Consider the following 15,995-nt stretch of genomic DNA (forward strand, 5'->3'; position numbering starts at 1 on the left):
GTTCACCTTTTTAAAAGCCATTTTTCCCCCTCCCCAGGCTCCAGAGGCTTTATAGGAGCCTGGGGAGGGCAAAAAGAGCCTCCCCCCCCCAGAGGCCCTCCGGAGGCTTCAGGGACTGTCCGGAGGCTTCCCTGAAGCCTTCGGAACGCTTAAAACCACCCTCCGAGCAAACCGGAAGTGACTTCTGGGTTGATGAGAGGGTCGTTTTAAGCATTCCGAAGGCTTCAGGGACCGTTCGGAGGCTTCCCTGATGTCTTCGGAGCGCTTAAAACGACCCTCTAAGCAACCTGGAAGTCACTTCCAGTTTGCTCGGAGGGTGGTTTTAAGCGTTCCGAAGGCTTCAGGGAAGCCTCCGGACGGTCCCTGAAGCCTCCGGAGGGCCTCTGGGGGGGCAGGGGAGGCTCTTTTCACCCTCCCCGGGCTCCTATAAAGCCTCTGGACCCTGGGGAGGGCAAAAAAAGCATGTAAAAATGTGGGGTGTCGTGCGTTGTGCGCGCATGCACACTGGGGGGGTTGCGCATTGCATTATGGGTGTTGCACACCTGCAAACGACCCCCCTGCGCTCCCCCCACTTGTGGCACGCGAGCCAAAAAAGGTTCGCCATCGCTGTGATAATATATAAATATAATATCATATATCCATTCGAGGTAGCCCTTGAGTTCTGATCAGATTTTTCGTTATAAGTTATTATAGTCATAAGTTGAGTTATAAGCATTCATATTTTACCATACTTGATTTTACCACATCTTTTGCAGCATTAACTAAACATGTCATTGTGTTGGTTAAGCAAATGTGTATTCGTAAGTGATAATCCATTCTTTCAGGCAACACCCCCCCCCCCCCCGCTGCCCCAGCAAACATCATGTTCTGTGATTGTGGGACATAGCATTGGTCCTAAAGATAAACTGGTTGCTGAATCTTCCAAAGACAGTTTCATAAACTCAGGAGTGCAGGTGAGATATGGGATGAGATTTTATGATGACTAGAGATGCTTTGCATCACCTGGGTTCTGGATCTGTCTTAATTCTGAATGATTGTTAAGCGACTTGTCATAAGACGAAGACTGTCTACAGTTTAGGATCTTTTCTATATATGCATAGCTTTAGTTCTGCAAATCTTCAGAATTTAACTCATCTAAGAGGTATGCCACATTTCATATTAACATTTTCTGAAATTAAAATTATGTTAAATACATTTTCCCCTATTTCCTCAGGATCTTGGATCATCAGAATAGTCATGAGAATTCAGCATCTCCCCATCCCTACCCCCCAGCTATAGGCATAAGTATGTATATAGGATTTTTAGGCTGCCTTGCCTCCTGCCGTTTAGTAGACCTTTTTGGTTTAAGCAAAATTGGTTTTGCATAATGTGCATTCAGAACCTGAATTTCTGCATGTGGTATCTATTATTTCACATTATTCTAAATAGATTGCTCTGGGACCAAAATCATCAATAGGATTTTTTTTTAAAAAAAAGTTATTTAGGCATGAGTGCTGTGCATATCGGTGAAAGAATATTTATTCAGTTAACTTAATTTCCAGTTTACAACCTACCTAAAGAAGGTGAAGATGCCTGTATTGAAGAGTTCATTCTTTTACAGATGTAGCCATGCTTCAGTTCACACAGATTATTTTCCCATTTGCCATTCTGACCCTGCAATAACCCACAGGTTTTTCCTGCTTCTGAAGAGGGGCTACCTGTAACAGAGAGTGAGCCAGATTGCCCTATCACTGTTTGATGTCCAAGATAAACATTTTTTTAACTGTAAAAAATCATAATGGTTTTCTGCCTTCTTCTTCAATTGTATCTCAAGATACAATTTTACCTGCTATAATAAATATATAGGAGCTTTGCTATATCTACTGTGGAAGTCTCCCTCTGTGGCTGTGTACCTATCATTTGGGCAAGGCATTGTATTTCTATCCAATTAGACATTGTGTGATTTCATATTTAATTGATCAATGGTGGCTTTTGACAAATGCTATTTTTCTACTTGTTATAATGCTATTAGAACAGTTCAGTGCTTTGAAAGGATGAGTCATTTCAACAAAGCTTCAATACAAACCCCCAGACCAAGATAGTCAAACTGGTATTCTCCTTCAATGAACTGGACTGTAATGGCTGCCTACTTCCCATCAGTGATCTTTTGGGCCCAGCCAGATTAAGTCTGTATATGAGGCAATTTTTCAAGTCAAAGCTAAGTTTCCCTCTCAACTGTCATGAGCGACAGGAGTTATGTGGCACATCAGTGAGGAATGGAGCCATCTTGCACAAGCCTACAAACTCTACAAGAAGATTAGTTTACTTTAATGCCATTGCACTTCATACAATGAAATTAAGTACCATCTTCAGTGTACATCATACATAAGAAAACCATAAAAATAAAACAAAAACACACATCCTTCACATTCTATACAATTTAACTGAAAACCCTTAACACTGTATTAGTATTACACTATACACTATACTCGCGAGCCACAAGCGGCTCTTTACACATTTTAATGCAGCTCTTCTGTGTGCTGGATTATTATCCTCCCTAATCATTGTGGATCGAAAAGAAAAAAGGGAAAGGGGCGCTTGTTTTGAAGCGCCCGCTCCCCTCCCTCCTCTTGGGCACTTCAAAACAAGCGCCCCTTTCCCTTTTTTCTTTTCGACCCACAATGATTAGGAAGGATCCTGAAGTCGGGCGGGGACGAGAAGCGAGGAGGCAGAAAAAGAAACGGAGGCTAAGGAGCTTCCCCCCGCCCCCTCCCAGCAAAAATCTAACCGGGGAGCCGAGCAGTAGCAAATTAGCCAATCATGCGAGGAAAGCGAGGTCTGACCAGGTGGGCAGCAAAACTCCAGGGCTCTCTGTTCTAATTCCCTGTGAAAACTGTTGCCTCTGAAGCGTTTGCTCTACTGTTTGAACCTTTAAGCGTCCCTTTCCCTTTTTTCTTTTCAACCCACAATGATTAGGGAGGATCCTGAAGTCGGGCGGGGATGAGAAGCGAGGAGGCAGAAAAAGAAACGGAGGCTAAGGAGCTTCCCCCCCGCCCCCTCCCAGCAAAGAGCCGGTTAGATTTTTGCTGGGAGGGGGCGGGGGGAAGCTCCTTAGCCTCCGTTTCTTTTTCTGCCTCCTCGCTTCTCGTCCCCGCCCGACTTCAGGATCCTCCCTAATCATTGTGGGTTGAAAAGAAAAAAGGGAAAGGGACGCTTAAAGGTTCAAACAGTAGAGCAAACGCTTCAGAGGCAACAGTTTTCACGGGGAATTAGAACAGAGAGCCCTGGAGTTTCGCTGCCCACCCGGTCAGACCTCGCTTTCCTCGCATGATTGGCTAATTTGCTACTGCCTGGCTTCCCGGTTAGATTTTTGCTGGGAGGGGGAAGCTCCTTGGCCTCCGTCTCTTTTTCTCCCTCCTCGCTTCTTGGGGCTCCACCAATGGGGGAGCAAGGCCCAGCACCAGGCTTTGGGCTAACACAGGGGTCTGCAAAGTTGGCTGTTTTAAGACTGGTAGACTTCAATTCTCAGAATTCTGGGAGTTGAAGTCCACCAGTCTTAAGAGCCAATTTTGCAGATCCCTGGGCTAATATGATTGATGCCCTTGGTGGACTTCAATTCTCAGAATTCTGGGAGTTGAAGTCCACAAGTCTTCAAGCTGTCAGGTTTGAAGACCCCTGGGGTTTTTTTTCTAAAGGGTTAGGGGTGCAAGGATCTTGTAACTTGACAGCTTTAAGACTTGCATGCTTCAAATGCCAGAGTTTATTGAAACTAAAAACAGTGTACCATCCTATGTATTTCCGGTTTTAAAAATGTGGCTCTCAAAATAAATTTCGTGGTTTTGGCGAGATTTGGCTCAGTTGAAAAAAAAGGTTGCCCACCACTGCACTATACTATCATTACCACATTGAGCTAAACACAGCTACTGAGAGTTTTCTGTCAGTATCAAAGGCATCTTTGGGGTGATGAAAAAAGTGAAGGTGACAATACTGTAAGAATCAATGTTTATATACTTCATATAAGAATTCTAGAGCATTTCTAAAGAAAGTGTCAGTTAAATCAAAAATATAATAAATACATCTCATTACAAAAAAAGACTACAAAATATTTAAATTCTTCCCTGACCTACTTAAGAAGAGTAATTTTGGATAATACAACAAGAATTTCCAAATATTCTAATCTTATTATCCTTAAATGTTTACAATTTTCTTTATGAAATACCAATGGCCTTCTAACGATAAACTTTTACTCACCTGGAGCCCAGTTTAAATATTTTAAAGGTTGGTCACTAATCCACTGCCATCCATTGTCAAAATCTGGATTATTAAGACCAATCCAGTAGTCGGCTTCTGAATTTTGTATTAATCCTAGTTGAGAAAGAAAATTCACATATTGATCAACTCTGTAACTCTGAGGCTGAAGACAAAATAGACAAAGTACAACTGAACCCGAAGTACAACTATCATTCCCTTAGTCTGAAGCCATAACTTTAATATATACGTGTGTGTGTGTGTGTGTGTGTGTGTGTGTGTGTGTGTGGTATGTATGTATGTAACAGCCACTATATAAGACAAACAGGCAAAAGTACCATAAAATCAACTAGCAATCAGAAGACACAATCGAAACACAATGAAAACTTTACTAAATATGTTAACTAATCTGCATGAAAACAACCAAGGTCAGAGTGCACCAAGGAATCCTCAATTTGAGCATGGCCTACTTCTCTTCTATTTGTACAACGAAAACTCCTTAACCTCACAATACCTGGACAGACATAACCATGATTTTCACTGGGAAACCATGAGTATCTTATATTTATTTTGTATTGTATTTATTTATTTGATTTGTCAATCATTTACAAGATAATAGGCATAAGAATAAACAAGAGTATGAATGAAATGGGGACGAATGAATGGGGACAGTAGGACAGGTAGGCATGATTGTGCGCTTATGCCAGCCCCTTACAGACTCTTAGGAATGGAGTGAGGTCAATAGTAGACAGTTAAATTTAATCAAGTTAAATTTAAAAATGCTACGGAACTTTTGGAATTTGGCACTCAGACACATAAGTGTGTTGTTTTCTTCCTGTTCTTTGGTGAGATTATTGTTTTATGCTTAATTATTTGGTGTTGATGTCTCCTTATGGGATGTGGTGGCTCATTTGCTAAGATGCTGAGCTTGTTGATCAGAAAGGTTAGCAGTTCGAATTCCTAATGCCACATAACAGAGTGAGCTCCCATTACTTTTCCCAGCTTCTGCCAACCTAGAAGTTTGAAAGCATGTAAAAATGCAAGTAGAAAAATAGGAACCACCTTTGATGGGAAGGTAACAGTGTTCCCTTTGATGGGAAGGTAACAGTGTTCCGTGCATCTTTGGCATTTAGTCATGCCGTCCACATGACCATGGAGATGTCTTCAGAGAGCACTGGCTCTTCAGCTTTGGAGTCAGGAACGACTAGCGCATATGTACGAGGGAAACCTTTATCTTTACCTTTAATGTTTCCTTATCTTAGTGTTAGATGGTTGAAGGGGATGTGTTCTGATTTTTTTGTTTCCCTTTTAGCTTTTTAATTGCCACTTTTGAATGGTATGTAAATCTATATTGATATAGACACATAGAGGTAGCACCATTTACACCCTATTCAAAAGTGAAAGGAGATATTAACATCAAATAATTAAGTGAACACAATACTTTAACCAAAGAACAGGGAGAAAACACCACACTGAGGATGTTGCCTAGTTAGGTAATGAAACATCCTCAAGCAAACAACCAAGTTTAGAGGGCACCAAGAACAACCTGAGCTACAAGTATTTTCTTCTATTGATATTTATGTATTAATTTCAAATCAATCAGATAAATGTTCATCTTTGGAATCCAAATTCAGCGAAATACTTGTTCCTTGAAAGTGGATAATTCAAACAAAGACTGTTTCAAAGCATCAAATATTTTTGAGAAGATAATTTCTCTGGAGGAAAAATAATGTTTCTTATATGAATCTTTTGAGACTGCTTACTACAGATGACATTTTTTTAAAAAATCAGGAATGCCTTTAGAAGTCTTCTAAGAAATGTTTTGTTATGTGATACCTGTCAAATATGCTTGCTCATATAGTTCGTTGATGCTCAATAATTCTGAATTTTGTTGCTGACAGCTTTTTCTTGCTTCATCCCATGTTAGAGCTGAAATTGAATTTATCTGGTAGAGATCTTCCGTCCAGTGATTTTTGGTCCAGAAAAAGTTATCATTTTTATCTGTAAGCATTATGAAAAATAGAGTTAGCTCACTAGTAACAAAGTCCAAGTAGCAAGTAGCAAAGTGTTTATATTTTCATTGCATTATTTTTCATTGCATAGTTTTAGTTATTGAACAAGTAATCTGCAGATTTTGAATGGTGCTTTTCTTTGTCAAGCCACAGTGAAGTAAATCAACTCCCCACTTCTAAACAGCAACATTGTTATACAACTTCACTGGATAACAGAGACTTCTGTACATATGTTCTAGGAGTAAAGCCAAGCAGAGCTTTAGATATTCTCCTTCAAGACACCCTTGCATACCATGCACCTCATTTTTAAATGAGATGTTCATGGAGAAACAAAATGTTCTCAATCGGTTGTTCCAAGGTACTTTTTCTAAAAGGCAATTGGACTTTGTTAGATTTTAATTTGAAAACATTTTCCTTCTCATTCAAGAAGCTTCTTTAGTTCAAGAAACTTCAGAATTGAATAAGCTTCTTGGATGAGCAGTGAAATATTTTCAAAGAAAATAAACTATGAAAGCCCAGTTGCCTTTTGGAAAAAGGATAAGGAGACACATTTAGACTATTGCAACATGTTTCTATGGGGCTTTCTGTGTAAATGGGTGGTAGGAATTGGTTGAAATTGCATTGACCGTATTACTAATGGAGGAAAATCGTTTTAGTAGCATTACGTCTATACTGAGATTCCTTCATTGATTTCCAACAGACTTCTAAGGTGCTATTTTTAACTTTTAAGTCATATATTGTTTGGAACCCATATAGTTTTGTTTAAAATCTCTCTTAGCAAGAATGTGCCTATACAAGATAGGTATCTTGTACATACACTCTGAAAGTCTATATATAGTAAATGGATTAGGAACCCATAGATATTGTTCTTGTGGTAGCCTCTCATTATGCCCCCAAGACATCACCCACTTTACTCACACTTTGCAAAACTATTAAGATCATTCTTTCTAACAGATTTTTGTGCAAGAAATAGATCCCGGCTGCATTTGTGAAAATAACACGACTTTATTATGTTCAACTAGTTTTTGTTTCATTTCATTTCATTTATTTTATTATTTTGATTTCATTTGATTTTATTTTCCCATTTTTGAGCTACCCAATTCCCTCAGAATGTTTCTTCATTATAATGTGTGCAATAATGTTACTACAAATACATAAGACAATAAAATAAATAATGAGGCTCAGTCTAAGTCATTCCCTAAGTCATTCCCTGCTATAAAGATAGCAGCCCAAAGTACCATTATGCATTTAGAGGGCAAAGGGGCCACAAGACTCCTAGTTCTGCACAATTAGTTGTGCATATCTTTATGCCTGGATGGCTGCCTTCATCACAGCCATTAAGAGGATGGTGATATTACCTAGCTTGGGTAAAGGTAAATGTTCTCTTCACACATATGTGCTAGTTGTTCCTGACTCTAGGGGGTGGTGCTCATCTCCGTTTCAAAGCCAAAGAGCCAGCACTGTCCGAAGACATTTCCATAGTCATGTGGCCAGCATGACTAAATGCCAAAGGCACAAGGAACACTGTTACCTTCCCACCAAAGATGGTTCCCATTTTTCTACTTGAATTTTTTATGTGCTTTAGGTTGGCAGAAGCTGGGATAAGTAACGGGAGCTCACTTTGTTAAGGATTCAAACTAAGGATTCAAACCTCTGAATATTGACCTTGCTGACCTTAGCCACTGAGCCACCGCGTCCCTTAGTTTGGGTAGTCTGTAAGAAAACAGCCAAGCTCAGACAGCAACAAGGATCCCTCACTGTCTTTTAGCCTAGCTTGAAAGGAGGAGAAAAATATAGCCTTTGTATCTCCAATTATGAGTATTTTAAAAAGAGGTAAGGAAGTTGTTTTTAAGAAATGACTAATAAGGAACTTGTTGAGTGAATGTATGACTGACTGACTGTGGTTTTAGAAGTGTTGATTTTAGAAGTGCTAGCTTCCTTTTCCACTTCTCATTCTCTGAATTAGCAAATCAGAACAAACAAATTAACAAATCACCCAGTGGAGAGCTCTTACAGCAATCAGATAAAATTCATTTGCAAAAGGCAGGGTGCCATGCTAGCTTCATCCTAGCAAACCATGGTTGCCTGGCTTCTTCTGCCAGGCATGAGAATAACACTGCTAGTGGGGTTCATGAGGAAACATAGAGATGCCTCCAGGCAATCAGGAATCCCCTGAAAATTTTAGGATCTCACTATTATACTTTGATACCAAATTATATACAGGGAGTCCTCGACTTATAATAGTTCCTTTGGTGACCATTCAAAGTTACAACAGCACTGAAAAAAGTGACTTATGACCATTTTTCACACTTATGACCATTGCAGCATCCCCTATGGTCACATGATCAAAATTTAGATGATTGGTAACTGGTTTATATTTATGATGTTGCAATGTCCTGGAGTCGTGTGATCAGATTTTGTGACCTTCTGACAAGCAAAGTCATTGGGGAAAACAGATTAACTTAACGATTGTGTTACTAATTTAAGAACTGCAGTGATTTGCTTAATGAATGTGGCAAGAGAAGTCGTAAAATGAAGCAAAACTCGCTTTAACAAATTTTTCACTTAGCAACATAAATGTTGGTCTTAATTGTGGTTGTAAGTTGAGGACCAAATGATCCAGAATCCAGATCCACTTAACAACCATGTTACTTACTTAACAATTGCAATAATTCACTTAACAGTGGCAAGAAGAATCATAAAATGGAAAAAACTCACTTAATACATATTTCATTTAGCAACATGATTATGGTTGTAAGTCGAGGACTATCTGCATATGTATTAAAATATTATAAGACTATATAAAAAAATTAAGATTCCTTGAAAAGAAGTTTGATCCTGATCACTGAAAACAGAACAAAAGTGCTTTGTGACTTATTTCTTTTGGGATCTTTTCCTAAAATCTTAGTGTAGCCTACAATCTTCAGATTTCCTGGTGATCTCCTCTCACTCCACTACTAATGCTTTCTGGTCAATCAGGATCAGTGTTGCCCATTAAGGCAGAAAAGGTACAATTGAAGTCAATTTTATGTAATATTTTGATATAGTACAGTGGTGGGTTGCTAATTTTATTACTACTGGTTCGGGTGCACTCTCACACGTGCGACACTTCTCCTCATGCGCAGAAGCATCCTCGGGTTGGGGGAGCGGAGTGTATTGCTGCCGCTACTACTGGTTCAGCCAATCCGGGTCGAACCGGGAGCAACCCACCTCTTTTTTAAAAAGAGGGTTCCACATTTTGTGAAAATATGAACTCACAGTATAAAACATTAATAAAATGCATAAGAGATAAATTTATGCCAAAATTATTCTGCTGACATTCTGATTCATCTTTCTTTCTTTCTTTCTTTCTTTCTTTCTTTCTTTCTTTCTTTCTTTCTTTCTTTCTTTCTTTCTTTCCTGCCTTCCTTCCTTCCTTCCTTCCTTCCTTCCTTCCTTCCTTCCTTCCTTCCTTCCTTCCTTCCTTCCTTCCTTCCTTCCTTCCTTCCTTTTGCAGGGCCTCAAGGTGGAATACAAAACACATTTCTCCCCACAATTGCAATCCTGTAAGATAGGTTGGGCTATGATAAACTTTTCAAAATCACTCAGTGAGCTTCTAGAGCTATGGCAGACTTGAACCATGTTTCCCCAGTAGTAGTCCAACCTCTTTTTCACCAGATTCTGCCCCCAAATTGCACCCAACTTAACAAATGCAAACACATGCTCTAAACACCTTAACTATGAAAAAATAGTTACTTCTAATTATATTGCAAGGATGATTTTGAAAATTTTAATTAATCTTATTTTAAAATGTACTATATTAAGTTGTAATTGATAACCCATTACCAAGATGTTGTGACACCACCTATAGGGCACAGCTGCTTTAAAATATTGCAGTAGTAAACATGACACAGTCTATTATAAAAGGCTTGTTTTTAAACATAGCTATAGATATTCTATAGCCGTGATGGCGAACCTAAGGCACGCGTGCCACAAGTGGCACGCAGAGCCATTTATCAGGGCACGTGAGGCGCTGCCCTGTCAGCTGGCCAGTGCACATGCGCGCGCTGGCCAGCTGGGTTCACCTTTTTAAAAGCTATTTTTCACCTTCCCCAGGCTCCAGAGGCTTTATAGGAGCCTGGGGAGGGCGGAAAGAGCCTCCCCCGCCCCTCCGGAGGCTTCAGGGACCCTCCCTGAAGCCTTCGGAATGCTTAAAACCACTCTCCGAGCAAACCGGAGGGTTGTTTTAAGCGTTCTGAAGGCTTCAGGGACCGTCCAAGGCTTCCCTGATGCCTTCGGAGCGCTTAAAACCACCCTCCGAGCAAACCGGAAGTGACTTCCGGGTTGCTCGGAGGGTGGTTTTAAGCGTTCCGAAGGCTTCAGGAACGGTCCCTGAAGCCTCCGGAGGGGCGGGGGAGGCTCTTTTCGCCCTCCCCAGGCTCCTATAAAGCCCCTGGAGCCTGGGGAGGGCAAAAAACCATGTAAAAATGGGGGGGTCACGCGTTGTGCATTATGGGTGCGGCACACCCGCACTCGACCCCCCTGCGCTCCCCCCACTTGTGGCACGCGAGCCAAAAAAGGTTCACCATCACTGTTCTATAGCATGAAAGCCAGTTCAGGCATTAGGCTAAAAAAGAGAGATTGTGAGTTCAAATCCTGTCTTAGCCATGTAAGCTAGTTGGTAACTTTTAGCCAGTTACTCTCTCTCAGTCCAACCCACCTCAATGAGTTGTTGTAGTAGGGAAAATCGGGGGAAGAAGGTATGTTTGTTGCCTTGAGTTGTTTGTAAAAATAATAAAGGTAAAAATAATAATAAATAAATGCAAAATAAATAAATGTATCATCAAATAAGAGTTTACCATTTATGGGGCAATATCCAGTTAAAGAGTCTTTGTCCACATCTGGAGTTGTTCCACACCAAAGTCGTTGGAATCTATCATCATCAACTATACATTCAGCATACCATTTATTCATATACTTGAAAGGAAATATGCAGGGTGCTCCCAAGGAATTGCCTCCTATAGTGAATAGAGCTATTTTAAAAAAATCAAAAATATGCATGTTAGATTGAGAATACAATCTATAAATTTCAGAATTTATATCTTAGAATACAGTAATCATATACATTCATTTAGTGACAAATCAAAGTTACAACGGCATTGAATAAAGTGACATGGCTGGTTTTCACACTCATTTTTATTTATTTATTTATTATTCGTATTTATAGACCGCCCCCTCTCCCGAAAGGGACTCGGGGCGGTGTACAGTCACTAAAATGCGTTATAAAATACATACATAAAACAGTTAAATAATTAAATACGTAGGTGGAGGAGGTTGCAAGACTGTATATAGAATAATAAATATAGTACATTAAAAACTCTAATAACCCAAGAGTTAAAATATTACCCAAAATTACCCATTAAAATATATCCATCGGGAGGTAAAAACTAAGAATGTGCCAGGCCAGCTAATCGAAACAGGTGAGTCTTTAATTTTTGACGGAAGGAACGGAAGTCAGTGGTAGTTCTAATGTCGGGGGGGAGGTCATTCCAGAGGGTTGGGCCCATCACAGAGAAGGTCCTACCCCTAGGCGTCGCCCGCTGGCACTGCCTAGTGGACGGCACCAGTAGTAGTCCCTCCCTGTGAGAGCGGATTGGTCGTAGGGATGTGTGCGGGAGGATACGATCCCGCAGGTAACTGGGTCCTGTGCCATGGAGCGCTTTAAAGATGGTAATCAGTACCTTGAAACGCACCCGAAAAACCACAGGTAGCCAGTGCAGCTCGCGCAGGAGAGGTGTCACATGGGAGTATCTTGAGCTCCCCATAATCACCCGCGCGGCTGTGTTCTGAACTAGCTGTAGTCTTCGGATGCGTAGAGGGCATTGCGGTAGTCCAGGCGAGACGTCACCAGCGCATGAGTGACCGTGCGTAGGGCATCCCGGTCCAGTAGGGGGCGTAATTGAATGTTTCAGCATCCCGATGGTCCCAGGAGCAAAATTTCAAATGTCATATAATCATCTTCAAACAAAGTCAATGGGAAAGCCAGATTTACTTAATAACCATGTTACTAACTTAGCAACTACAATGATTCTATGGCAAGAAAGGTCGTAAAGTGGAGCAAAACTCATTTAACAACTGCCCTGCTTAGCAAAATGTTGGGCTCAATTGTGGCCTTATGTTAAAACTATCTGAATATGCCATTTTTTCTCAGATGATGTAAAAGACAACACTAACATGTTAAAGGACAACTAGGAAGTAATATAATTTGAAATTATACCTTTAGTATTATTATTTTTCAATTTTCAGGTAAAGAGATTCAAAGAGGAAGGCAATTTAGGTAAGCAAATTCAGGAAGAAGGATTAATGTTCAGATATTTACCTTCATATTTCTGGGAGCATAAGGTTTTCTTTGTTCCGTAAATCTTCCAAACACTCTTTTCGGTGGAGCTTGCTGATACTATAACCTTATTCTCATGCCCATTAGCAGGATTTAAAAATAGTTCTTCTGTTGCAAGGACAAGCGTGTCATTTCTGCATCCCCATTTTTGTTCATCAAGGGTTTTGTTGCATGGTGACAGTGTAACTGGAACCATGTTTGTTTTGGAAGGTACACTCAGACATAACCTTACTGCCATATTCAATAACTGATAATCGGATACCCACTTAAAATTTTGCTGGTCACTATACTTGTTGCAGATCTCAAGGGACAAGGAACGAGATTCTTGAAGTTTTAGGCAACGATTAAGATTTTCATTGTATATCAAAAAAGTTTCACTGTCTATAAAATGAAATAAACAATAATAATAAATATAGATTTCTACAACATTCATGCTGTAGAAATGATATATAATCATTTTCTCCCATAAAAATGTATAGTTTTATACTATACTGTGTTATATTATTCTACTTTTATACTATGCTATTTATACTATTACTGTGTTTTCCATCGTCTATACATTTTAAATATTGAAACAATTATGTTGTATCTCACCTATTTAAATTTAAAAATTTTCTATTATTAATTATTAAAATATGCCAACCAGTAGAAAAAAAAGAATTGTTTTTTTAAAAAAGGTATAAAAAGTTTTTAAAAAAACTTTATAATGTTAATCTCTAAATAATTATTTAGATACAATCAGTAATTATAGAGAATGCATCCATACATTAGTGCTGACAAAAAAATCACAAACAACTGAAGAACTGTGACCGAATAAAAATAAATTAAACAATTGAATAGTTAAATAATTAAATTTAAATACATATATTTTAAAACAATTTAAATAATTGAATACATTTTACCTGATAATTGAAAAGCTGGCTGAATGAGAAATAAAAAATTTAGGAACAAAAAAGTATTCATTGTAAATAATAAAACATTCCAGAAACTCCTAAAATTAAGAACCAACTGAGGAAGCTTTTTTTTCAGGAACTCTTTTATATATAAGAGCAAAGAAGACAGCAATATTTACTTCTGCCTTCAGTGTTATGAAATGTGTATTGTAATAACTAGGGCTATAAATAATATTCGGCTTCTATGTAAAAGACCTATTTCCAAAGAAATTTACTCATGAATTTACAGTTAATCATTAAACATCATTCATATATCTATACATGCTTACTCTGCCTATTAAAGTATGCCTTTTGTGAATGAAACAGTTTATATGAAATGAAACTTAGAACTAAGGAAAAATTTCCTGACAGTTAGAACAATTAATCAGTGGAACAACTAGTTGTGATTTCTCCAACATGGGATGTTTTTAAGACGATATTAGATTTTCATTTGTCTGAAGTGGTGTACTGTTTCCTGCCTAAGCAAGGGGTTGGACTAGAAGACCTTCAAGGTCCCTTCCAACTCTGTTATTCTCTTCTATTCTATTCAAAATACTATTTATTCAGTTAGTGACTAGCAAACTTTGAAAACATATAGCGTTAATGTAAAATCAAATGAGTGAGTTAAAACACCAGCATAACAATAATATATATATTTTACATTATAAAAAATATAACACATAACTATGATGATGTTAGTTATGTGTGCAAGTATAAATCTAAAATAGTAATATTAAATATATTATAATTTATTGAGTAAAATACATATCACCTAAAAAAATAGTTAACAGGTCTTTTTCCTTTTAGTTTCAAAAAAAAAGTCAAAATACAAAACTCTCACATTTTTTTAAAAAATAAACAAATGAAGAAAAAATCCAAAACGAACAAGACATTTAACAAGTGCATCAAAAAAAATAAAAAATAAAGAAAAACCTAACACATATATACATATTACCCTCCTACTTGAACACTGCTTAATACATTACTACAATATTACGATTTACCAGCCCTTGTGAAACAGCCCTCCCCAATTCTTAAACGACAGAATCTGTTTGTAAAGTATTAAACTATCAGCTATATAATGTATTAAGAGAAAAACAGAATGGAAGGAACCTTGGAGGTCTTCTAATCCAACCCCCTGCCCAGGCAGGAAACCCTATATCACGGGTGTCCAAACTTGGGAACTTTAAGACTGGCTGGGGAATTCTGGGAGTTGTAATTCTGGGAATTCTGGGAGTAATGCTGGCTGGGGAATTCTGGGAGTTGAAGTCCACAAGTCTTAAAGTTCCCAAGTTTGGACACCCCTGCCCTATATCATTTCAAACAAATGGTTGCCCAATCTCTTCTTGAAAACCTCTAGTGTTGGAACATCCACAACCTCTGGATGCTACTTGTTCCACCTATTAGTATAAGACACACCAGAGTGTAAGATGCACCAAGGTTTTGAAGAGGCAAATTAAAAAAAAAGGTTTTGCACTCTGTAGACCTCCCCAAAATGGGCCCATTTTTTTAAAAAAAGGGCATGAATAGCGTTTAGGAGGCTTGTAGAGATCTCCTGAGGGATGAGGGGACCCAAAAACGGGCAAAATATGGTCCGTTTTTCGTAAAACATGTCCATTGTTTGTTAAAAAGGGGGCATGCATAGCCTTTAGGGGGCTTATAGAGTGCTCCTGGGGATGGGGGGGGAATTGAGCAAAAAATGGTCCATTTTTCACTCATTTGTGCCCTCTCCAGTTCCCAGGAGTACTCTGGAAGCCTCCTAAAGACTCTGCATGGCCATTTTGGTGAAGGGGACAGGGTTTCGGGAGGTAAAAAATGTTGTATGCATAAGACGCACCCAGATTTTCACCCTCTTTTTTGAGGGAAAAAGGGGCATCTTATACTCCAAAAACTACAGTAATTATTCCAACTGTCAGGAAATTTCTCTTTAGTTCTAGGTTGCTTCTCTCTTTGATTATATTGCAGGGATGTCAAACTTGATTTCATTGATGGCTGCATCATTGTTGTGTTTGACCTTGGGGGGGGAGCGTTCAGCATGGCCAGGGTGGGTGTGGCCAGCTCAACATCACTTGTGTCAGGGCGCCTGTTTAGGCCTGAGTGTTGTGCCAGAGAAAACAGGCTCACAAACTTCGTTTTTAGCTGCCACGGCTTCCTGCAACCCTCTACCAGCAAAAACAGTTTTAGCCTCCAGTCCACTAATCATCTTTGTTGCTCTTTTCTGCACACTATCTAGAATCTTAACATCTTGTTTACATTGTGGTGACCAAAACTGGATGCAGTATTCAAAATATAGACTTATCAAGATATTATAGAGTGGTATTAACACTTCATGAGATCTTGATTCTATCCCTCGGTTAATGCAACCTAGGATTGTGTTGGCTTTTTTGGCAGCTGCAGTACACTGCTGGCTCATATTTAAATGGTTGTCAACTAGGATTCCAAGATCCG

General features: G+C 39.0%; 1 protein-coding gene across 1 annotated transcript in view; it reads right to left on the minus strand.

The window, feature by feature from the left end:
- Positions 1 to 13,634, minus strand: part of LOC309401937 (macrophage mannose receptor 1-like) — a 55,150-nt gene extending 41,516 nt beyond the window's left edge. Inside the window, exons 1-6 of the mRNA XM_081971316.1 lie at positions 13,518 to 13,634; positions 12,598 to 12,996; positions 11,078 to 11,251; positions 6,064 to 6,228; positions 4,231 to 4,344; positions 1,554 to 1,697 (exon numbers count right to left, since the gene is read on the minus strand). Coding sequence (XP_081827442.1) covers positions 1,554 to 1,697; positions 4,231 to 4,344; positions 6,064 to 6,228; positions 11,078 to 11,251; positions 12,598 to 12,996; positions 13,518 to 13,578 — 1,057 coding nt within the window. The 5' untranslated portion in view covers positions 13,579 to 13,634. The remainder of the gene's footprint in view (positions 1 to 1,553; positions 1,698 to 4,230; positions 4,345 to 6,063; positions 6,229 to 11,077; positions 11,252 to 12,597; positions 12,997 to 13,517) is intronic.
- Between the last annotated feature and the right edge of the window lie 2,361 nt (positions 13,635 to 15,995).

The sequence above is a fragment of the Natrix helvetica genome (assembly GCF_964273705.1).
Source record: "Natrix helvetica genome assembly, chromosome: Z".
Taxonomy (NCBI): domain Eukaryota; kingdom Metazoa; phylum Chordata; class Lepidosauria; order Squamata; family Natricidae; genus Natrix; species Natrix helvetica.